Source organism: Microcaecilia unicolor, chromosome 13 (genome assembly GCF_901765095.1).
Source record: "Microcaecilia unicolor chromosome 13, aMicUni1.1, whole genome shotgun sequence".
Classification (NCBI taxonomy): domain Eukaryota; kingdom Metazoa; phylum Chordata; class Amphibia; order Gymnophiona; family Siphonopidae; genus Microcaecilia; species Microcaecilia unicolor.
In genome coordinates this window covers 15,374,119-15,397,719 of record NC_044043.1, presented here as the reverse complement: position 1 = coordinate 15,397,719, position 23,601 = coordinate 15,374,119, and the positions used below count along the sequence as shown (strand labels likewise).

At 44.6% G+C, this 23,601-nt stretch overlaps 1 protein-coding gene across 1 annotated transcript in view; it reads left to right on the top strand.

The window, feature by feature from the left end:
- Positions 1 to 23,601, top strand: part of MLXIPL (MLX interacting protein like) — a 389,368-nt gene that overhangs the window by 310,675 nt on the left and 55,092 nt on the right. The window contains exons 9-11 of the mRNA XM_030185603.1: positions 8,306 to 8,897; positions 12,254 to 12,324; positions 13,300 to 13,498. Coding sequence (XP_030041463.1) covers positions 8,306 to 8,897; positions 12,254 to 12,324; positions 13,300 to 13,498 — 862 coding nt within the window. The remainder of the gene's footprint in view (positions 1 to 8,305; positions 8,898 to 12,253; positions 12,325 to 13,299; positions 13,499 to 23,601) is intronic.

Here is a 23,601-nt window from a genome sequence, read left to right as displayed (position 1 = left end):
TTTTTTAACAGGATATACTAGGTATCTGAGTTGCCTTAGCAACATGAGACCCCATCAGAGCATGATGTGACCAGCCAGAAATTCCTTCATGTGGCTGAAAGGAAAAAGAGAGATGGGGATGGGAAATAGTGCAGTATACCTGAAATAAAACTGTATAGCTTATAGCTAAAAATTATAGACATATATTATTATTATTATTATTATTATTTATTGCATTTGTACCCCACATTATCCCACCTATTTGCAGGCTCAATGTGGCTTACAGAGTGTTGTTATGACAAAGTCATGACAGGATCTAAGATACAATCGGTAGTAATCAGAAGATGTATGAAGAATTAGAGAGGTAAGTGATTAGGTAGGGTGGTGTAAGAGGTGTATTTTAATCCTTGAGTGGGTTGGGTGGAATTAAGTCATTAAGGGTTCTTTTTGTAAGCTTTGTTGAAGAGATGTGTCTTCAAAGATTTGCGAAAGTTGGTTAGATTGTCCATGGTTTTCAAGGCTGTGGGTAGTGCGTTCCATAGCTGTGTACTTCTGTACGAGAAGGTAGTAGCGTATGCCTGCTTATATTTAAGCCCTTTACAGCTGGGGAAGTTCAGATTGAGGAATTTGCGGGCTGATCTTTTGGCATTTCTGGGTGGCAGGTCCACTAGGTTTAATATGTAGAGTGGGGCATCTGCGTGTATGATTTTGTGTACGGTCGTGCAGATCTTAAACTCAATGCGTTCCTTGAGAGGGAGCCAGTGTAGTTTCTCTCTTAAGGGTTTTGCATTTTCATATTTAGTTTTTCCAAATATGAGTTTGAGCTGTTTGGAGTTTTTTAATAGTCTGCTCTTTGCAGCCAGCGTACAACGTGTTACAGTAGTCCAAATTACTTATTACCAGTGTCTGTACCAGGGTGCGGAAAATGTTTCTCGGGAAGAAAGGTTTCACTCTTTTGAGTTTCCACATCGAGGAAAACATCTTTTTTGTCGTGTTCTTCACGTGAGTACCAAGTGTGAGGTTTCGATCGATAGTGACTCCAAGAATCTTCAGATTTTCTAAAATGGGAAGAGTGCAGTATGGTGTGGTTATGGTGGAGTAGTTGCTTGTGTTGTACTGGGAGGTAAGTATTAGGCATTGAGTTTTTTCTGCATTGAGTTTTTTCTGCATTGAGTTTTAGCTGGAATGAGTCTGCCCAGGTGTGCATGATTTGGTATGATTTATGATATACTGCATACACAACTGATTTGTATTCAGGAGAGAAACGTTTTATATATACTGATTGTATTACTCACAAAATTTGAAAAAATTCAGAAGTGATCACTTATACTGATTGTATGTAAGGGGTAACATAGAGATAGACTAACAAATAAAAGACAAAGAATTAAGAGGTTGATAATTAGATCATGCTATTGAATTTCAGTACTGGGCATAACGTTTAAATTAAACATGGTGTTACACACAAGTATGTATGATAACTTACCAAAACAGTGTCCTAGGGCTAGAAGTACTTCTTATGTTTAATAATATGGCATAGCTACTCCAGAAGTAGGAAAAAATGTACAATACTACTGTTTAAATGCTCCATTGAGATTCTGTATCTCTGCAGCTGATCAGAAATCTCGGTGGAGTGCATTGAAATGATTTTAAAAAAGAAAATATTTCTTTATATTCCACTGGTCTAGCTATGTCATTTTTAGGATACACATGTACATGTTTGATTATAGTTTCTCAAAAGAAGCAAGGGAAAATACCATAAATTTTCATACTAGAATATGGACCAAATATTCCTACTATCTCTCTATATAAAACGCACCTCCAACGTTCTAATGAAGCCTCACTTACCCAACATTCTAAAAGTGAAGGGGGTGAGATCGCTTTGTGTCTGCCCCGCCCACGCGTCAAACGTGATGACGTCGAGGGCGGAGCAATGACATTCAACCAATCGCATCGCTCCGCCCTCAACGTCATGCTCCTCCAACGTTCGAATAAGACAACTCCTGACGTCACTGTCCAGCAGGGAGGCGACTACCAGGGAGGCAGGAAGCGCGCGACCACAATAACAAAGACGTTGCTCTCGCCACTACAGCACTCGAGATTCAGCCCCTCAAACAGCTGACACTGAAGCGAAAGGGAAGGCACTCTGAAGCAGCGTCCGTCAATGCTCCCCTTCACTTTTGCTGGCGCAGCAGCAGGTAAAAACTTTAAGAAACAGCCACCACTAAATAATAAAACGAGTTTTAGAGGGTTTTCCTTTCAAATGCTGCCCAGCTACTGTATTTATTGGCACTCCTTCCTCTCCATTTCCCCAAAGCTCACAATAACTTCAACGATCATAATTACATAATCCCAATTAAGAAAAAGGAGCGGCCTCCATTAGCTTTACTGAAGTCTTCAGGTAAAGACACTGCGTGTTTCAAAACTGAGAGTACTTATGTAAATAAAGATATCATCACCTCTAATTTAATTTTAACTAGAAGATTTCCTTCTCTGCCTGCACGCGGGGAATGGGAAACAGTGACTAACCAAATTGGCTTCAGCTTTATGACATCGGCTACTGGTGAATTCAACACCCTTGCTTAAACTTCCTTGCTGGCTCCTTCCATCCCCACCATACCGGCTGTAAGATTCATAAGATTGGTTGAAGGAACCAGACTCAGACAGAGAGGTGGGGAAGCAGGTCATGAGATCAGAGTCACTGAAAGTCAGCTGATCATAGGCAACCAGGAAGTGGAGCTGCAGCTATACAGCACTCCAGCATTGCAGGGTAGACTGAAATTAATAAATCTGTTTGAGGTTTAATTTCTGTCACTGCAGAATGTTAGAATTATTTAATAGGTAAAAATATTGACATACATTTTTTTAAACCTGCGTCAGACGATGGTCCAGTTATCCTATCAATAGGTAATTATCACACTGCTTTCTCACACACAGACACACACTGTGTCTCTGTCAGACACACAAACACTCTCTTTTCCAGTCTCAAACACACACACACACACACACACACTCTGTCTCTCACAAACACACAGACTGTTTCTCTCACACACACACAGACACTGTCTCTGTGTCACACACACACACAATGTGACTCACACACACAAACAATGTGTTACACACTCTCTCTTTCTCTCACTATGTCACACAAAAGCAGGAAACAACAGAATAGAAAAAAAACACAAACAGTGACATTATTATAATTCAGGAAAATTACATGGCAGGGAGCCCGTGAGCCGGAAAGAGACATCAATCAAGACTGAGAGGCAAAGGACAACGGGGTGCAACACAACAGAAAAAAAAATACAACACACAGAGAGTGAACTCTGTATCACACTCTCTCTCTCTCTCTCTCTTTCTTTCACACACAGACCACTCTGCCTATCACACTCTATCTCTCTGTCACACACACACACACACACACACACAGTCTCTCTGTCTGTCTGTCTCTCTCTCACACACACACACACACACACACACACACACACACACACAGACATTCTGTCTCTAACACACTCTCTCACACAAACACACACACACACTCTGTCTCTGCCTCTCTCATTCTCTCTCTGACACACACACTCCATCTCTCACACACAAACTCTCTCTCAAACATACACACTCTGAGGAAAACCTTGCTAGCGCCCATTTCATTTCTGTCAGAAACGGGCCTTTTTTACTAGTTTTAAATATCCTGAAAATAAAACTGTAGAATTCTTAGCAAACTTATCAGGAAAACAAAATTGCTATTTGGAAATCATATACACAAAGGAAACAGTAACATAGAATTGTATCAAATAAATATTAAATTTAAGCCAGTAGAATTAAAACTGAAAAGATTAGGGTAAACCTAGCAAACTGGGTTTTTTTTCCTCCTTTATGATGCAAAATTAGTGCTAAGTCAGCAAATGTGTTCAGTTAATTGCTTCAGGCTAAATACAAAAAGTAATTTAATCCTTACCAGTACTGCTGGAATGCAGGATTCCAGAGCTCACACAGAGAAGGAGATAACAAGACTGGAAAAAACAGTCTATCATTTAACTGAAGACAAAGTTATTTACAAAGGAATGTTGCTAAGTAAACATGACAAACAGAGACACCTATAATTTATTTAGGCAAACCATGCAGTCCAGAACAAAGGAAACAATGCTGAGTCACAGAATTTTACTAATTTAGATAGTTGTATCTGACTATAACTAAGTAAAATATATTTCTAGTTACAGTGTTTTAAAGCTATGAAATCAACCATTTAAAAAAAAAACCAAGGATGTAGAGAAGCTTCTTGTGGTCAACAATAATTTTGTCTAGCAATCCTGTGCCTTTTTTTCTTTTTTTATAAAGGACTGTAGATTTAGTAATCAGAAAACTCAGAGCAGAAAAAGGAAGCATGGTTAGGAACAAAGAAGAGCTCAAATAAAATAAAAATATATATTCTGTATCAGAATAGCAATTATTTAATTATGGATTTTGGTGACAATAAGGAGAAAAATTGGGCTTTGGATAGAGCTGATCAGACTCTTTTCTCTTCTCTTATATTCATACACAGGACAATTCCTGATCTCCACTGCAGTACTTAGGACAATCATTAAAAATAGATTTCTATAAATTAAACTACAATGTTCTCTCTGAAGAGCTGATAGAATTTTTAGTAGACATCGTGGGTCACCATTTTGTTCTAGGCTGCACAATTTGGTTTGCTATTCGCTAAAACACTTACGAATTCTATCAAATATTATAGAAAACATTATACAGGACTTAGAGAGAGAATTGAAAGTCTTTAATTACTCACCCACCATCATAGCATCAGACATCAGTTTCAAGTTATAACAAACTTACAAAGTCTAACATCTGTACCTCTGGTAATTATAAGTAATTAGACTAATTAGATAGAAAGGAAGATGAAAGTTTGTTCCTCACACAAAGGTCACAGAACAGAGAGAAAGCAGAGAAGGAAAGAATAAATGAAAGATTCATAGTTATAGAGAATTAGTTTCTATCAGGGGGGGAAGAATACCCCCCCCCCCTGGAAATAGGCTTTGGCAGGGATATGAAACTCTCCTGCCATCCGGACTATTTCAGAGTTTCTTTGTCTGCAGCGTGGTTTTATAGGCTGTGGTGAGCATCCATCTCTTCTCTACCCTGGACCAATCATAGGTGCTGCACATGGGCTGGAGACTTGTAATTGGGACTTTCATATGTGCTGGAAGCTTGCAATTGGTCCTTGCCATTCCTCTTCTCAGTGAATTAGTTTCTGTAACAGGAAGAATGAGCTAAGCACAACAAACATTGCCTGAACCCAAGTAAAACTGAGCTTCTCTGGCTTCCTAACACAAATACCTGACAAGTACCTGACATCAAAACATCTTTTGGGAAGTACGAACTCCCCTCAAATCACAAGTCAGGAACCTTGGAATACAGTTAGATTCAACACTTATTCTGATTCTCCAAATCCAAGCAACCTTCAAGAGCTGCTTCTACTATTTGCGACAACTACGCTGCCTCTCTCCTTACATCGAGAAGGAAAATCTTTTTTTTTTTTAATTTTTATTTATAACCATTTAAATTTTTACAAGCAATAAAACAACTTGCTGGAAATACAGAGAAAGTAATATGTAGGAATTATTTCAGGCAGGTAATTCTAGGCAGGTCTTCCTTAGACCACTAAATAGGGAGAGTGAAACAAGATAAGGAGATCAATTAAACAGTAAACAGACAAAAAAAACGTGGTTTTAACCTGATTATCCCCAGATATTACTCGTCTAATTCATTATTCCACATTGAACATCTGGTTGGCTTCTTCAAGGCCAATATGGTGTATAGTCAAATCATTTCATTGAAAACATACTCATTGTCCAATATTAGTTAGAAATAATACATCTGATTACATTCTTTCTCTTTTAAAAACCAGAAGTTGTTTAAGAATACATATACTAAGTCTCTAATTCAAATCCTACTGATTAAAGTAATCCCAGTTTTCACAGGCTTCACTCCTTTTAAAGTAATAATTTGAGGAAATATTTCTGAGGAAAACTTTAGGAGTCATACCCGGAACTCTGGGAAAAACAATAATCTCGATATTAATCATCTATAATATTACTCATCTATAATAATATTCATTTTATTATTCAAAATTTCTGGTCTATTATCATTTTCAAAATCATAACCACTTCTTGCTCATGTAGAATCATTTGTTATATCAATTTTTTACTCTCAAAGGGTTCAGTTGAATTGTCCATGTAACTCTCTAATAAAATTATATCTGAAACAAAATTATTTACTGCCACCGTTAGGTCCCGAAGCGCCTTCCAGATGGTATTCAATGTAACCTCCACGGGAGCCAAAAACTCCAAGTTGATTTCTCATAGGTGTTTAGGAGTGGTTCCACTGATTCGGGTTCTGATGTAAACGTCCTCCGTTTCAGCATATACCTCTAACTCACTCCTCCACTCCTTTGGACATGGTGGTTGAATAATTCGGGAGCGATGGAGTTGTTTTTTCCCAGGTCCAAGAGCATCAGCGCTCCTTCGCCGGTGCTAATCAAAGGACTCGCCAACCCTTTCATCTATGGGCAGTTCATCGCGCAGCGGTCCCGCACTTGCTGCTCAGGGGATAAAACGCTGGCCATTGGCGGCTGACCACTGGTTGTCCCCTTCCTCTCAGAGAGGAAATTTACGTAAAGAAGGAAAATCTTATCCCAGTTGTGCATGCCATAACATCAAGACTGGATTACTGTAATGCATGTACTGTACAATGGTCTGACTACAAAGGGTCCGCACAGTCTCCTATTGATTCAGAATGCTGCAGCAAGACTCATAGAAAGTTGCAAGTGACGTGACCACATCACACCATTTTTGCAAAAACTTCATTGGCTACCAGTACAGTACAAGAGTAAATTTAAAACTCTATGTTTGATCTTGAAGGCCCTTAAAAGAAATGGCCCCAAGTACTTGAAGAACAGGATGACCCTCTACACACCTCCAAGGACACTGAGGTCCTCCCAAGGGGTATTCCCTAACCACATCCTCTCCAAAAGATATTACATGATGTAATACCCACAAGTGAGCCTTCTCCAGAGTAGTCCTCACGCTCTGGAATGAACATAAAGGCTTCGCTTAACATAAGACTCTACTTCAGGAAGCATGTGAAAGTTTGGCTCTTAAACCAAGCCTTTAATGGAAGAAGTAACTAACTTCTTAGCAGTGGCGTAGGAAGGGGGGGGGGTGGGGCGGTCCGCCCAGGGTGCACGCCGCTGGGGGGGGGGGGGGTGTCGGCTCTGCTGGTTCCCTGCTCCCTCTGCCCCAGAACAGGTTACTTCCTGTTCCGGGGCAGAGAGAGCAGGGAACCAGCGGAGCCGACGCAGCTCCCAGCGATGTGCACTCGGGGGCGGATCGGCCCTCTCGCCCACCCCTCGCGTCCTAATTCTCGTAAGAATGCGCTCCGGAGGGGGGAGGGTGCGCGCCGAGGGGGGGAGACGTGCTGTACCCGGGGGGGGGGGGTGCGCAGCAGCGACCCGCCCCATGTGTCAGCCGCCCTCGCTACGGCACTGCTTCTTAGTCACACACACACACAAGCAGTGACACAGGCTGCACATACTACAGCAGGACATGTTATTCCACTCCTACCCTAAATGAGATAACATTTAGGGCCCTGTTTACTAAGCCGCACTGTAGGCGCGCTAACTTTTTAGTGTGTGCTAAAAATTAGTGCATGTTAATGATAGTGACAACCATTATATTCCTTTGGGTGTTTGCGCACCTACAGCACAGCTTAGTATACAGAGCCCATAACCATTTCTCTGACCTCATGTGCAACTTTCTTAGTCACCTTATTTTCTAACTCCTCTTACTCTCTTACCTATTTATATGTTCCATCTTTGCTTATACCCTTCACTGTCAATTAAAATGTTCTATTACGTATTGTGTTGAGAATGTAAGTAATATACCGTGCCATACTTTGTATTGTTATTTGAATATTGCTTGTGTTTGATTTATTTTTACTGTATATCACCTTGAGTGAATTCTTTCAAAAAGGTGTAAATAAATCTTAATAAATAATAAATAAATACTGAATCGGGTGTGTGCAAAATGTAAGACATTATCTTTCCTTCATTCTTTTTGGTGCCTCCTTACAACTTTGTCTCTTGTCTTCTCTCTCCTTCTTCTGCCCTTCCTCTATTCTCTCCCTCCTCTTTGTCATTGAACCTCTCCATCTTCCTTTCTCTGTCTTTGCTGTCCTTTTCTATTTTTTTCCTTAAGTTCCACCTTCTTTCGCTGTTTTCTTATGGACCCTCTATCATTTTCTTTTCATTAATTTTGTATTTTTATTTCAGACTAGGAGCAGCTGCTCACCCAGGCTCGACTTGGATGGCCCAACCAGTTCGTTCCTGGCCACAGATTTCCCCAGCTCTACGCTCCCACTAGACTCTACACCCTACACCCATGAAAGTCTGTGCATCGACTCCAAGCAGAAAACTCTCTTACATTATAGCTCTCCCAGTGAGTGCTTGAATATGGGCGCCTTTGACTCATCGCCCTACCCTCCTAGCATAGGGCCACTTCCCAATGTCACCATGAGTGGCCCGGCTCCACTTTACCCAATGGTTTCGGTGCCTCAATATCCTAGCAGAGCTGCCACATCTTCAGTTATTGCTCACACTGCAGCACCACCATCTACACCATGCTTCAACCAGCAGGCTGCAGGATTGGCCTATACCATGGACTTCCTGGCAACAGGATATCCTGGTCCCCCCAGTACCCAGCGTCCACTCACCATGCAGCAAAATTGTGCCAGGTTTGCTGTACCCAAGGTGCAGCCCCTGTCATCTGGCTGCAGGCCACGGACAAAGCCTGGCACTGCCAAGTCGAAGAGGCCAGGGGTCATGCCAGCTGTCAGTGACTGCCTTTCACAGCTCCTGATGAATGGTAAGCCACATCTTTCAAGTTTTGTTTCCTGGCCAGGACTAAATGAGATGTATGTTCTAGAAGTTTTGTGTTTGCTAGCTATTCTAACTGCTATGCTGTGCTGTTTATTATTTTATAAAACGGTGCCAGTACATCGATCCATCCAAACTCTGTTTGCACGCATGACAGTAGTGTTGCCTGAAATCTGTGCAGTTACTTGCACAGTGTACTGACTTGTTGCTGTAGACATGTCTGTACTCTCCCTGTGGCTTCTGGTTTCCTACCCAGAATTCCAAATGCAGAAGAACGCCATATCTCACTGCTCATTGTCAGGTAAAATAGATGTGAATGTCCAAAATAACAGAAATGATTTTCACTGTGATATCAAAGACTCTTTGCCCTAAAAAAAAAAAAAAGAGAACACATACCCCGCCCTGTCACACCCCGTCCTGCCTCCTGCCACTTTGACCCTTCCAAAGAAAGCCAGATTCCCTCTCTCTTCCCCATGTAGATCCCCTCCCCAGTTTTCCAGCCTCCCTCCACCCACATGACTCCATTCACTACCCCTTCCCTCATTTACCTTAGTGTGGTGTCCTGGTGGTCTAGTGAACTCTTTGGGGCAGGAAAGAGCCCCCTCTTTCCTGCCCAGTGCATCTGCAGACTGTCTTTTTCCCGTCACCAATTCAAAATGGCTGCCGAGAGTTCAAGCAATGACCTTGCAAGACTTCTGCGGAAGTCTCGCGAGGCCGCCGCTTGAACTCTCAGCAGCCATTTTGAATTGGCCCCGAAGAGGTTACTAGACCACCAGGGCACTACACTAAGGTAAAGGAGGAGAGGGGAGGATAGAGCACCCTGAGGCCCGCCTACCTGTCTGCCCGCCAGCCTGCCCGTTTGTCCGCAGATCCGGACAAAAAGGCAGGCTGTCAAAACCCGCCCGGTTGCCCGCTGTGTCCTCAAAAAGAGGACATGCCTGATTAGGGTTACCATACATCCAGTTTTACCCAAAGAGGCTTGTGTTCTTCTGGAAGTGTGACAGTGTGTTAGAGAGATCCATATGCAGAATTTACCTGGGAGTAGCAAGCACAGTTTAAAAAGATCTTGGAGCCCTTGATGCCAGAACTATGGAACAGGGATACATAATTTTTGCCCTTCAGCAATCCGTATCATTTAGAATTCCTTGATCTCAGTTTAAGGAAGTAGTCAAGACCGAACTTCTTGTCTTCCCACCCAAACCCACTTCTCCTCTACCTCCACTCTCTATCTCAGTTGATAACACCCTCATCGTCCCCGACTCATCTGCCCGCAACCTCGGTGTCATCTTCGACTCCTCCCTCTCCTTCTCTGCGCACATCTAGCAGATAGCCAAGACCTGTCACTTCTTCCTCTATAACATTAGCAAAATCCGCCCTTTTCTCTCTGAGCACACCACCCGAACTCTCATCCACTCTCTCGTTACCTCTCGCCTTGACTACTGCAACCTACTCCTCACTGGTCTCCCACTTAGCCACCTTTCCCCCCTTCAGTCCGTTCAGAACTCTGCTGCACGTCTTATCTTCCGCCTGAACCGATACACTCATATCACCCCTCTCCTCAAGTCACTTCATTGGCTTCCGATCAGGTACCGCATTCAATTCAAGCTTCTGCTACTAACCTACAAATGTACTCGATCTGCAGCCCCTCCTTACCTATCAACCCTCATCTCCCCTTACGTTCCTACCCGTAACCTCCGCTCTCAAGACAAATCCCTCCTTTCAGTACCCTTCTCCACCACCGCCAACTCCAGGCTCCGCCCTTTCTGCCTCGCCTCACCCCACGCGTGGAACAAACTCCCTGAGCCCATATGCCAGGCCCCCTTCCTGCCCATCTTCAAATCTTTTATTAAAGCCCACCTCTTCAATGTCACCTTCGGCACCTAACCTCTACACCTCTACCCAGGAAATCTAGACTGCCCAACTTGACATTTCGTTCTTTAGATTGTAAGCTCATTTGAGCAGGGACCGTCCTTCTTTGTTTATTTTTATTTTGTACAGCGCTGTGTAACCCTATTAGCGCTCTAGAAATGTTAAGTAGTAGTAGTAGTAGTAGTCTTTGACAGAGTCTGAATGCAGCTTATCCAACTCCTTCTCATCTGTGCTATTTGCTATTCACTGAGCATGGCTTACATATTGTACAACCTGGCAGAATGGGACAGGTTGCAAACACTGGTCATTCTGTGTACTCCTGCTCTGATTGGCTCCAAGCACTGATCATACCCTGGTCACTCTTGATGCCACGCAGAGATGCCAAGTTACCTAGCTCTAAGCTGGGAACCTTTTGCCAGTCCTGGGTTTGCACTTACATTCCAAAGCAGTGTGGGATTTATAGTGCCTGATCCTGCTTATTGAAACCCATGCCAGATTAAGAAGTGGAAAGTGGACCAATGACTTCAGGATGTTGAGACTATGTTGGTATATACACAAGTAAAGTTTACTTGTGTATATACCAACACAGTCTCACAGTGGCATTCCTAGGGGGGGGGGGGCGGTGGGGGCGGTCCGCCCCAGGTGCACACCGCTGGGGGGGTGCCGCGCGCACCTGTCCATCGTTCGTTCCATGCTCCCTCTGCCCCAGAACAGGTTACTTCCTGTTCCAGGGCAGAGGGAGCATGGAATGAACGACGGACAGGCGCGCGCGGCATCCCCCCCAGCGGCGTTACTTCCTGTTCCGGGGCAGAGGGAGCATGGAACGAACGACGGACAGGCGCGCGCGGCACCCCCCCAGCGGCGTGCACCCGGGCGGGGGGTTCTTTCGCGGGGGGTGTCCTTTCGCCGGGGGGGGGGGGTCACACTGCATCCGGGGGGGGGCGCTGCACCTGGGGGGCGGGGCGCATCGGCGATCCGCCCCGGGTGTCAGCCCCCCTAGGAACGCCACTGCAGTCTCAGTGTCCTGAAGTCATTGGTCCACTTCCCACTTCTTTATCTGGACTTTTACCTCATGGGATTTTGTGTTCATCCACTTCCATGGAGAACTCATCCTGACTATTGAAACTCATGCTGCATATCCCATAATGCACTAGGATGGAGTGGTCAGAAATCCAGGAGTTTCCCAAAATCTCCAGCCTGGAACTGGGGACAGCTCTGGCCAGGTTCTGGGGGAGGTATGGGTCGGTCTCGGGCAGTTTGGACAGGTTTTTCCTTTCTACCATGCTGTTGACGCTTTGTTTTGTCTGTATGGATTCCTGCAAGAGTATTTCCATTTAATGCAGTGGATTTTGGAGCACTTAACGGGGCAACGGAGAGAATGCAGTCAGTACCTAGGCTCGGTGACATGGAATATGGTAGTTGATATTGATGTCTCATCCCCTTGTTTAATTGAATTGCGCCTGCCTTTTTATGCAGCTAAACCAGAGCCAGAGCTGGAGTCCACTGCTCACACTCATACGATGATTCCAGGATCACCAGATTCGCCGGTAAGTGCAAGAAAATAAGGGGGCACAGGTGAGCCCATAGTATGTGGCAGTGCTGCAGTAGAGGGAGGAGGTAGGCATTTACAGATTAAGGACTGCAGTGTATCCAGGGCTGTGCATGAGAACTAGGGGCCATCAGTAGGACTCTATACTGGTATATGAGGGGTAGTTGTAACTGAAAATTAGGATTGAGGTGAATTGGTAGAGTCATTTTGATTACAGTGCTGGAATAATAGGGTGTATTGCAAGGCAGGATTGGGGTACAGTGGCAGAGATGGGTGTGGGTCTTAGTACTGTGGGAGAAGATCCGCCAGAAAAGCGGAGAACTCAAACACCCCACGGTAAAAACAATGTTACAAAAAAAGTAGGAGAGCGACCAAGGATGCCAGAAACTGGAGGATGTTGAATGATAAACAATTGTTCAGACGTAACGTTGTAGTCTTTAAAAAGACTGTGTTTAGAAAAAAGTGGCCGTCTGATGCGCTGCGTGCGCTGTTCGTAACGTCTGAACAATTATTTTCAACGTTATTTTGTAATATTTTGTCCCAGAGACTCCTGATGCAGGCCTGACGGCCGAAACACGACGTGTCGAGTCTTCAAATTTATCAATAAAATTGTTTATCATTCAACATCCTCCAGTTTCTGGCATCCTTGGTCGCTCTCCCACTTTTTTTGTAACAACGTGGGTCTTAGTACTGGAATAGCAGAGTATGCTGTATGTCATGACTGATGAGAGTCAGCAAAGATGTTTCAGGGGTTGCAGGACTAGAATCCGAGGGGCTGCTGCAGGTGAGGACTGGACTGTATTGGCAGGGATCTGTGTGTGAAATCAATGATTTTTATAGCTGGCTTGTTCCTTTAAAGATCACTCCCTTCCACTGATTCATTTTCTGGCTCTGAGGTTGAAATAAGAGGAGATTCTTTTGCAAAGAATTGCTAAGAAATGCCTTTATTTCCGATGTGTTTGTTAATTGACAGAAAGGTGGAGTTTCTAACTTCTCATCAAGCTTTGCACCCAGAATGCCACAGCAGATGCTAGTGAACCCATTGCTTTCTCCGGGATCCAGTCCCTCCAATTCCATTCCATTCCCTCTGGTGGGGGCTCCCGGTGTCCCATCTCATCCTGACTCCCTTCTGGTCCCCAAGACGGAGCGGCTCTCCCCTTCTTCAGCCTGTGGTGAGCATCTAACATTCCTTGTACTATAACCTACATGGTATTTTATCCCTTGCATTCCTTTTTTCATACATAGTACATTATTGATGTTATGTTTTTCTTTGGAATATAACACATGCTTGTTATTTTATACTAGTAAAAAAGCCCCGTTTCTGATGCAAATGAAACGGGGGCTAGCAAGGTTTTCTTCTGTGTGCATGTGGGAGTGTGTGTGTTCCTGCCCTCTCTCCCCTCCCCCCTCTGAGTCCTTCATTGTTACAGAGAGAGCGATTTGATTTCCTGCTTTGCTGTTTTCCTTCACTGTTTGTGTTAGAGAGAGAGCGAGGGCGGAGCAGACACTCATGGGGAAACCGGATATCTCTCCCTCTTCACACTTCCGGTTGGAGGCTTCATAGAACGTTAGTGTTGCCTTTTATATAGAGAGATTTTGAGTTTGCAATTACTTATTGTGTTTTGGAACACACATTTGCCGCTTTATATTGTAATAATCTTCGTATCAGTCCGGGCGGAACGCTCGAGCCACTTGGCCCCGCCAAGCGGGTCTGTTTCCGCCCTGCTCAATAAAGTCAGGCTGTGTTAAGACCAGTCCTTTCCAGCTCGGCTTCTCCTAGAAAAGTTCAATTAGCCAAGCCTTTAACCACAGTCCAGCAGTGCTTGGCTTCTCAGAGCAAAGTTCAATTATCCCAGCTTTTAAACCCAGTACAGCACTGCTTGGCTTCTCCCAGCAAAGTTCAATCAGCCAAGCCTTTAACCACAGTCCAGCAGTGCTTGGCTTCTCAGAGCAAAGTTCAATTATCCCAGCTTTTAAACCCAGTCCAGCACTGCTTGGCTTCTCCTAGCCAATTAGCCCAGCTTTGAAACACAGTCCAGCAGTACTTGGCTTCTCAGAGCCACGTTCAATTAGCCAAGCTTTTAAACACAGTCCAGCGCTGCTTGGCTTCTCCTAGCAAAGTTCAATTAGCCAAGCTTTTAAACACAGTCTAGCAGTACTTGGCTTCTCAGAGCCACGTTCAATTAGCCAAGCTTTTAAACACAGTCCAGCTCTGCTTGGCTTCTCCCAGCAAAGTTCAATTAGCCCAGCTTTTAAACACAGTCCAATAGTGCTGGGCTTCTCCTAGCAAAGGTCAATTAGCCAAGCTTTTAACCATAGTCCAGCACTGCTTGGCTTCTCCTAGCAAAGTTCAATTAGCCCAGCTTTTAAACACAGTTCAGCACTGCTTGGCTTAAAGCCTCAGGTCCCACCCTCTTGGTCAGCCTTCTACTTTCTGACCTCCTCCCGCTTGACCCGGGCAGCCCCACTATACCTCCTGCTCTGGTCTGCTGAGAGCCAAGAGTTCCATGGGTTCCTCTGAGATGGGTTCCGGTTCTCCTACTTCCATCCCCTCTGGCTCCTCTATCTCTGGAGCCCAGTCCATTTTCTCTCCTCCTTCCCCTTCCTCTTGTTGAATCACTTCCCTCTCCTTAAATGGGCCTGGGTAATTTTCTTTCCCCGCCCATTTGTGCCACCACCTCTTCCACCAGGGAGGTGACTCAACCTTTTCTTTTCCCTGTTGGCCCTCTACTGGAGCTTCATGGGGGAGCAGCCTATTCCGCCTCCTTATCCTAGCTCTCCCGGGGCTTTCTGGGAGTTGTAGTTTTCTCCTCCTAGGTTCCTCTTTCTCCCCCCCTGGCGCCCTCAAAGGAGCTTCTTTCGGCCCTTTGGAGCTGGGCTTCATCCCTAGCCTTTCTTCTTCTCCATAATCCTTACAATATATTAGAGATTGCATATTTGTTCCCATGTATTGTATAGACCTCTACTTAACGTTCTTTTGCTATAAGCTACCTACATTGAAGATGGTGTCGTGTTGAGTCTTTTCATCAATAAAATTTCCCAAAGTATTCAGGCTGAACCCATTTCTGCACCCCCTTTCTCGGGCCGCACGTAAATTTTAGGCTCGGATCCTGTGCCTAGCTTTAAGCATGTAACACCCAATTAAATCTAATTAGTGCCAATAATTGCTTGTTAAAAAAAACCAATTATTGGTACTAGTTGGCTCGTTATTCAATTAAATTGCACATAAAAATCAGAACTGTGCCTAAATTTGCACACATAGTTTTTGGCGACTTTTATAGAAGGGGTAAATGTGAACAGTGTTATCTGAGATCAGGAAACTTGAAAACTTTCTTTGTTTAGTAAATTTTAAATTAATTTTTAACATGGGTTTGCTGTAATTTCACTAGAATTGGCTAGTATTGTTTTTGTTATCCACGCAGAGCCTAATAGGTATGCAGCAGAATATTAATATTGCATTGTATTGTTATTTAAATGAGGATTTTAATAGAGAAATTCCAACAAAGATCCATACATTAATATTCCACATGGGCTTTGTCTAGTTCAGGGCTATAAAACAGCTAGTATGATCATTAACCCTGCTGGCTGTTTCCCTGCTACTCTTGCTCTGTGTGCTGATCTCCTGCTGTGCTGCCCCGCTCAAGGTGACATCGTCAACCGCCCAGGACTTAAATTTCATCACTCTCAGGCGCTTGCGCCGAAGGAGTGCAACCAAGGAGCAGGTCTTGCTCTTTACACTCTTTGGGACGTCTCCTGGTGCAGTTCTCGGCTGCCCTACTTCTTCTTTATTGTCTTTCTTGTTTTTACTCTAAATTCTAATCTTGCTTTTCAATTCATGATGTCCCCAGATTCTTTTTCTCCTCTTGAAGTCCCTTCTTCTCCCCAACATATTCATATTCTAATTCGTCCTCGTTTACCACCCTGTTCTCATTCCTGCTCGGTTCACAGGACTCTCTCCTATGTTCTGGTATCTACTTTTGCTCCCATTTTGTTATCCTCTGTTCCTGTTTTTAAAATTGGATTCTTCTTGAGAGATCACATGATGCCATGACCAGGAGCGGTTGTTGAGATCTCCGCTCTGGCCAACTTACCCGCAAAACCCTCAAAATCGCGGATATCGCCCTGGAAACAGACCGCTGAAACACCATCCCAGCACAAGAAGTTAAGGCGCAAAATCTGAGGTACTTGCAGCGGAACTCTATGGCGGCGAAGGGCATCCGCAGAGATAAAGAGAAGACACGAGTTGGCGAAGACAAAATGGCGGCCCCGCCGAGCCCAGCCGCAACTACCCTGAGCTCGGCGTGGGTGGCGGAGGTGGCGGCGGAGGTGACGGCAGCCATGGAGCCTTTGTTGGATCGTCGATTGGGACCTATTGACAGCAAGAGAATTTGGGGCAGCTCAATAAAGACCTGGCAGAATATCAGCAGCGCCATGGGGCCCTCGAAGACAAAGTGAACAAATTAGAGGAGGAAAATACCAAGCTTAAAACCATGGTGGAAGGCTATGAAGAAAAGCTTGAAGACCTCGAGAATCGATCTTGGAGGAATAATCTAAGGTTTGTAGGATTGCCTGAGGCACTGGAAACTGCATATTTGCGAGCGTTTTTGGAAAAATGGCTGCCAGAGCAACTACAACTCCCAGAAGACTTAGGAGTCCTCCAAATAGAAAGAGCGCCCTGAGTAGGCCCCAAGCGCACAGAAACCACGCGCCCATGAGTGGTAATCTGCCGAATATTAAATTTTACACACAAAGAGGCAATACTGCAGGCATTGAGGAAGAAGCAGGAGCTGCACTATAGGAATAAAAAGATTTTATGTTTCCAAGACTACTCCGCAGGGGTGGCGATGCAAAGAAGGAAGTTTTCTCCGATATGTACAAAACTTTTTGAAATGAAAATCCGTTTTGCATTGCAATATCCCGCTAAGTTAAGAGTCACCTATCAGGAGGCCACGCAGGTTTACACTACGACAGAACAAGCCCAGGCCTTTTTGAATTCCCTGGAGCACTGCTGATCGACCAGACGCCTATGGAAGGAGGGGTCGAGGAAGGCATAGCTACAGCAGACACTGGATTATAATTTAAGTTTGAGGATCTCAACATTCAATTGCTAAATTGGAGATGGGGACCTGACAAAGATGTCATGACGACAGGAGAAAGCCCAGGAGGCATTGGCAGACAACGTGAATCCCTGGAGTGCCTGTCGTGAAGTGTACCTTAGAGACTGAATGGGATCACTGGGCAGAATATTGCAGAGAACCTAGGCACATCTCGTTTCAAGGACCTACGCTGATTTTGATAAAGCGGACTGGACACATACGAGATTGGTATTGCTAGAGACACCTCAGAAACTTCACCAGAGAGGGACTTGGAGATTCCCTTTTACAGACCAGAGAGACCGACTGAAGATTTTGGAACCAGGTTGTTTTGAAGTATATTATTGTTGTTGTTTAGACTAATTTGATAATTTTTGCATTTATAAGCCGGAGAGGCATTGAAGGGGGGAATGGAGAGGAAGAGCAGTTTTGTGCTATTAGATTTGCAAGAGGGAAGGGGGTAAGAGGTGTTATACGTGATGGTCTCACTCAGAGACCTGGGTTTTGTAGAAGGGAGGATTGGGGTAATGGGGTTAGAGAGGATTGGTAGGGGGGTGGAGGGGGGTGGGGGGGATGGAGACCTGGGGGACATGGCTAGTGGGGTTTAGGAAGGAATCAAAGTGGCCTAGGCTGAAATATGAGGAGGGGTGGAGGCTGGGACATCCCTCTTCCTTGAAAGACCGGAATGTACCTTATGACTGGATACCCTATGTGAACTGGGACCCCTGAAAGTAGTAACATGGAACGTAGGAGGGATCACGTCCCCTATTAAATGTTCTAAAATACTGCAGCACTTACAACTTCACAGAGTAGACATAGCTCTGCTACAGGAAACCCATTTATCAGCTGGGGAACATGCTAAACTAAAAACTTGGTGGGTGGGGAACTGTGTATCCGCAGCAGCACAGGGGAAAAAAGGGGGGGGGGGGGTTGCCATCCTGTTTCGAAAAGGGATAGTGGATAAATTGGAGGTGCATTTTACTGATCCGGGTGGTAGATTCCTACTTTGTGAGGCCCATATACAGCGCCAAGCCCTGTTGTTCGGAAATGTATATGCCCCGAATCAATATGAAAGGAAGTTCTATAAGATGATCACCTCGAGGCTGATAACAAGTAAATCTTTGCCCATGATAGTAGGGGGAGACTTCAATATGGTGATGGACCCTTTGATCGATAGTACAGGGACCCGGAGGCACGAGTTAAGACAGGAGTCACGGGGGCTGCCTAATCTTTGTCAACAGGTGGGGCTAGTGGACGTTTGGAGGATTTTCAATCCACAGGGGAAGGACTACACATACCTCTCGCGTGCGCACGGTACACAGGCACGTATTGACTATCTGTTGATTTCGGAACGGATATTCAGTTCAGTGACGAAATCGGCCATAGGAGCCGCGGTGATCTCAGATCATGCCTGGGTAGAAATGAGCTGGGAGCCTAAAGGGGAGAGGGGAGGGGTAAGGAGCTGGGTGTTCCCTGTGGAATTATATCGGGATCAGGGTTTTAGGGCCTCCATACATCAGACTTGGCGGGACTATAGGTTACACAATGCAATACATGTTGAAGACCCGGTTCTGTATTGGGAGACGGCTAAGGCTGTATTTCGGGGAGAAATTATCAGTTACATGGCACATAAATGTAAGGCTAGGAATAGAGAGATATTGAGGCTGAGTCAATTAGTGTGCAAAGCTAGGAGAAGATATGGACAACAGGCCTCTATAGAGAATAGACAGCACTTAATATTCCTGCAGACGACATTAAATGAAATTCTTCACCATAAGGCAGTGAAATCACAAACATATTACAAATACCAATTGTATAAACATGGGAATAAGGGTGGTCGACTGATGGCACGTCTGATTGTGACTAAACAAAGTAAAGCCAGGATCCTGACTATGAAGACAAGGCAGGGAAAACGAGTGTATACGGATCAGGAAATTGGGGAGAATTTTTATCAGTATTATAAAAGTTTATATGAGGCCCCACCCGACGAGGGTCTGTCAGGAGACTCTTACTTAGATCAGATGAGACTACCGAAATTATCCCTGCAAGAGGTGCAATGGCTTAACACCCCTATCACTGCAGATGAGGTATTTTTGGCTATTAAGCAGAGTGCACTGTTTAAGGCACCGGGAGTAGATGGTTACCGAGCGGAATTTTATAAGATCATGGGGGAAGAGATCACCGAGCCCCTAGCTGCACTGTTTAACACCTTAATAGAGCAGGAAAGGATGCCCTTGGATGTAAACACCGCTTGTATCATCGTATTACCCAAGAAAGGGAAGGATCCGGAATTAGCTGAATCATATAGACCTATCTCACTTTTAAACTATGAAGTAAAATTGATGGCTAAGATCTTAGCAAACAGATTAGCGAGAATCCTGCCGAAGCTTATACATGACTCCCAAGTGGGGTTTGTGAGGGGACGGACAATTACTAAGAATGTTCGCAGGGTCCTGACCTCCTTGGAAGCCAGAAGTCGGAGGAATAAAACTTCTTTGTTAATAAGCTTTGATGCTGAAAAGCTTTTGACAGAGTAAAACGGAATTTTCTTTATGATGTTGTTCAGAAGTATGGGTTCACGGACAGATTTTATCAGGGATAAAAACATTGTATTCAAAGCCGAAGGCCAGAATATCGGTCAATGGGATCTTAACACAAGATTTTGAAATAAGTAGGGGAACCCGCCAAGGTTGTCCTCTGTCGCCTTTACTATTTGTGTTGACGCTGGATCCCTTATTGAGAGATATTGAAGAACAACAGGCAGTAAAAGGGATAGCAATAGGGAAAGAGGTTTTTAAAGTGGCGGCCTTTACCGACGATATTTTGGTTCATCTGACAGACCCACAAAAATCCTTGGAAGCTTTACTGGAGATCTTCTCCGAATACGGAGATTATGCAGGCCTAAGTTTGAATTTAGAGAAGTCGGAGGCCTTGGCCTCTTCGGAAGAAGTTTGGAGACAATGGAGGGGCGAGTTTCCCCTGAGGAAGGCACAAACCTCCTTTAAGTATCTAGGAATATTGATGCCTATGAATACTGAGGGGCTGCATGACATTAATATTACCTGGTTGCTAGAGGAGACCCAAACAGTGCTACAAGGATGGTTGGATTTGCCGTTATCATTGCTAGGCAGAGTAAACCTGATTAAAATGGTGTTATTCCCCAAGTGGCTTTATGTGTTGCAGACCATTCCGATTTGGCTAAGACGGAAGGATTTGCAGCATTTTTACAAATTAGCATCAAAGTTTTGCTGGAGGGGCAAGAAGCCTAGGATCCGCTTCTCACGCTTAATAGGAAGCTGGAGCCGGGGAGGGGTGAGTATGTCAGATTTAGAGCTATACAACCAGGCATGGCAATTGCGTTACCTAGGAGATTGGTGCTTGGGTACACAACGATACACACCTAGGACACTAGAGGCGGCATTCTGGGAACCTTTTTCTCGCTTTTGCACCACAAAACAGGTGGGTTACCAGAAGGGCTAGGCAAAAGTGTGCTGTTGCGTCCGCTCCGACAGGTGTGGGGGGTGCTTATACGACAGCTGGGGGGAGACCCAGCAGCAACAGATATGTTAACAATACGTGGGAACTGTGAATTTTTACCGGGCTTGTCAAGCCGATATTTTGCTGAATGGGCAAAACGGGGGATTTTCAGTCTGGCACACCTGGCGGGTGGAGATGGGCAGCCCCTTACGGAAGAGGAACTAATGAGAAAGACAGGTGACTCCTGGGGTAATAGATTTGCTATCAGACAAGTGCAACACTACGTTAAATCTCTGCCTGGAGACCCTCTGAGAACTCAGGTGGGGGATAAAGTACGGGATTTCTTTTACTCTATGGGAGAGGGTGAACTCACAATATCTTTACTCCATAAGACAATATCAGGATGGCGGCCCCCCCAGGGATTATAGCCAGTTGAAAAGGGCTTGGGAAAAGGAATTGGGATTTGTAATAGCATCCTGGGATATTACTAAATCGACAGCACGTATACCCCTGTTGGTATCAGATGCTCACTTGAGAGAATGTGCCTATCGTTGTATTCACAGGGGATATGTAACTACAGCTCAGTTAGCACATATGGGAGGGGATAGCAATCCAGACTGTCTCAAATGTGGGAAGAATCCTGGTACAATGCTGCATATGTTCTGGAGTTGCCCAACTTTGTAAAGATTTTGGAGGCAGGTTCGAGGTTTTTGGGGGGAGCAGTTGGGGCTTCGGATCCTGGGCACAGCAGAACAACTGGTCTTAGATATCCCGGGGTCATTTAGAGGTCAGAATCGATTTGAAACCCTACTGCTTCATAAGATGAGTTTATTGGCCAGGAAATGCATCTTACAATATTGGATGGTCAAGGACCCTCCAGCATATTGGCACTGGAGAAACCAGTTACATCAGCTGGTATCCTGGGAGGCTAGAGAATCCAGGTTTTCAAAGAAAAAGAGAGTCACGTTTTTGGCTATGTGGGGCCCTTATCTGCGAAGCCTAAGCCACAGAGGTCGCAGTTTACTTCTAAATCCAGGATGAACTCCACAGGCTGTTACTGAATAATTTCCCAGGTCTGGGGGGGGGGGGGTAGAAGAAGGGGTGGGGGGAGGGGGAGGGAGGATAGGTACACCTGATGGAGAAAATGGAAAATGAAAATGTTAACATGTTAACATATAAGATTCTACAATGTTGAATCGTAGTTAGCAATTTGTTGTATAGTTACATCAAGGTTGATGAATGTTATATGCATATGCAAGATCTGTACAACATTGTGTAAGTTACTGCAGCACCAATAAAAACGTTTAAACATAAAATTGGATTCTTTAATGCTCGATCAATCAGACACAAGGGCTCATTAAATGCTGACTTGTTCTCTACAAATTCCATTGATATCTTTTGCATTACTGAAACCTGGCTAAGAGCTGGTGTTTTGATGTCTTTCCTTGAATCCTGTGCGTCGCAGGGGAGGTGTTGCTTGTTTTTTCTTCTCTTCCCTTTGTGTTGTTGCCTGTTCTGTTAAGAAATTCGCTTTCTCTGAAGCTCTGAGTCTTCAGGTTTCTTCTTCTAGTACCTCTTTTTATTTAGTTCTTCTTTATCATCCACCCTCCTACTCTGTGACAGCCCTGGATGAATTGCACTCCTTTATCACCAAATGTACTTCCCTCCATTCCCCACTACTTTTACTGGGAGGCTTCAACCTTCCGCCCTCTGATTCTGCCAACTCGTTTCTCTCTCTTACCACTGCTTTGGATCGTACACGGCATATTACGTTTTCCACACATTCTGCTGGGATCACCCAAGAGTTAGTCTTTACTAACCCATTGTCACAGTTGTGGCCATGCCCTTATGTTCAGACCTACTGTTTCTCTGTATCTAGCTCTGTGACCTCTCCAGTCTGCCTTTTTTCCTATTGTTGTTCTTCCTGTAAGCCAAACCTCGCTTTGGTCTCCCTGCTTCTGCTTCATTTCCTGTTGTTGTTCTTCCTGTTAGCCAAGCCTCGCTTTGGTGTCCCTGAAGCCAAGCCTCGCTTTGGTCTGCCTGTTTCTGCTTCATTTCCCTTGTAACATCATCAGCCTACTCCTTTATAAGGACCCAGGGAGCTTTCCTACGTTGCCTTTGCAAGAGGTCTCTTAATCTTCTGTTACCTGTTTAGATCATTTCCCTGCTTGGCTTTGTTCCTGAGAATCTTGCTCTTGAATGTCTGTTCTGTGTTTCTTTGAGTCTTGTGTTTCAATGCTTTGCTTTGTTTCTGTGTGTTTACTTTTGTACCTTGATCCTGAAAGCCTGGCTCTAGAGCCACACCCTGCCCTTGGTGTCTGTATCTGTTTGACTCTACCCTTGGCTCCTGCTTTTAGTCTAGTCCTGCTTTTGACTCTTGCTATAGTTAAGCTCTGTGTTTAAGCCAATCTCTGTGTTTAGCCAAGCTCTGTTTCTGTTTTCCCTGTTCTGTTTCCTGTGTGTGTAGTTCTTGTCTGTTAATTCTGAGAGTCTGTAGAAGCCAGCATTGTCCCTGATTACTTCACTGTTATGCGCCTGTGTCTGCTGCCTCTCAGTCTGCCTGGCCTTTCCCTTTCCAGCTGTGGGTGCTATTAAGCACATTGCTTCTTTGTTTGTTTGTCTTCCCCTAGTCTCCTTAATCCTTTGCCTGCTATGTTTGCTTCCTGGCTCTTGAGCTCTGTTTCTGCCAAGTTCTGTTCCTGTCT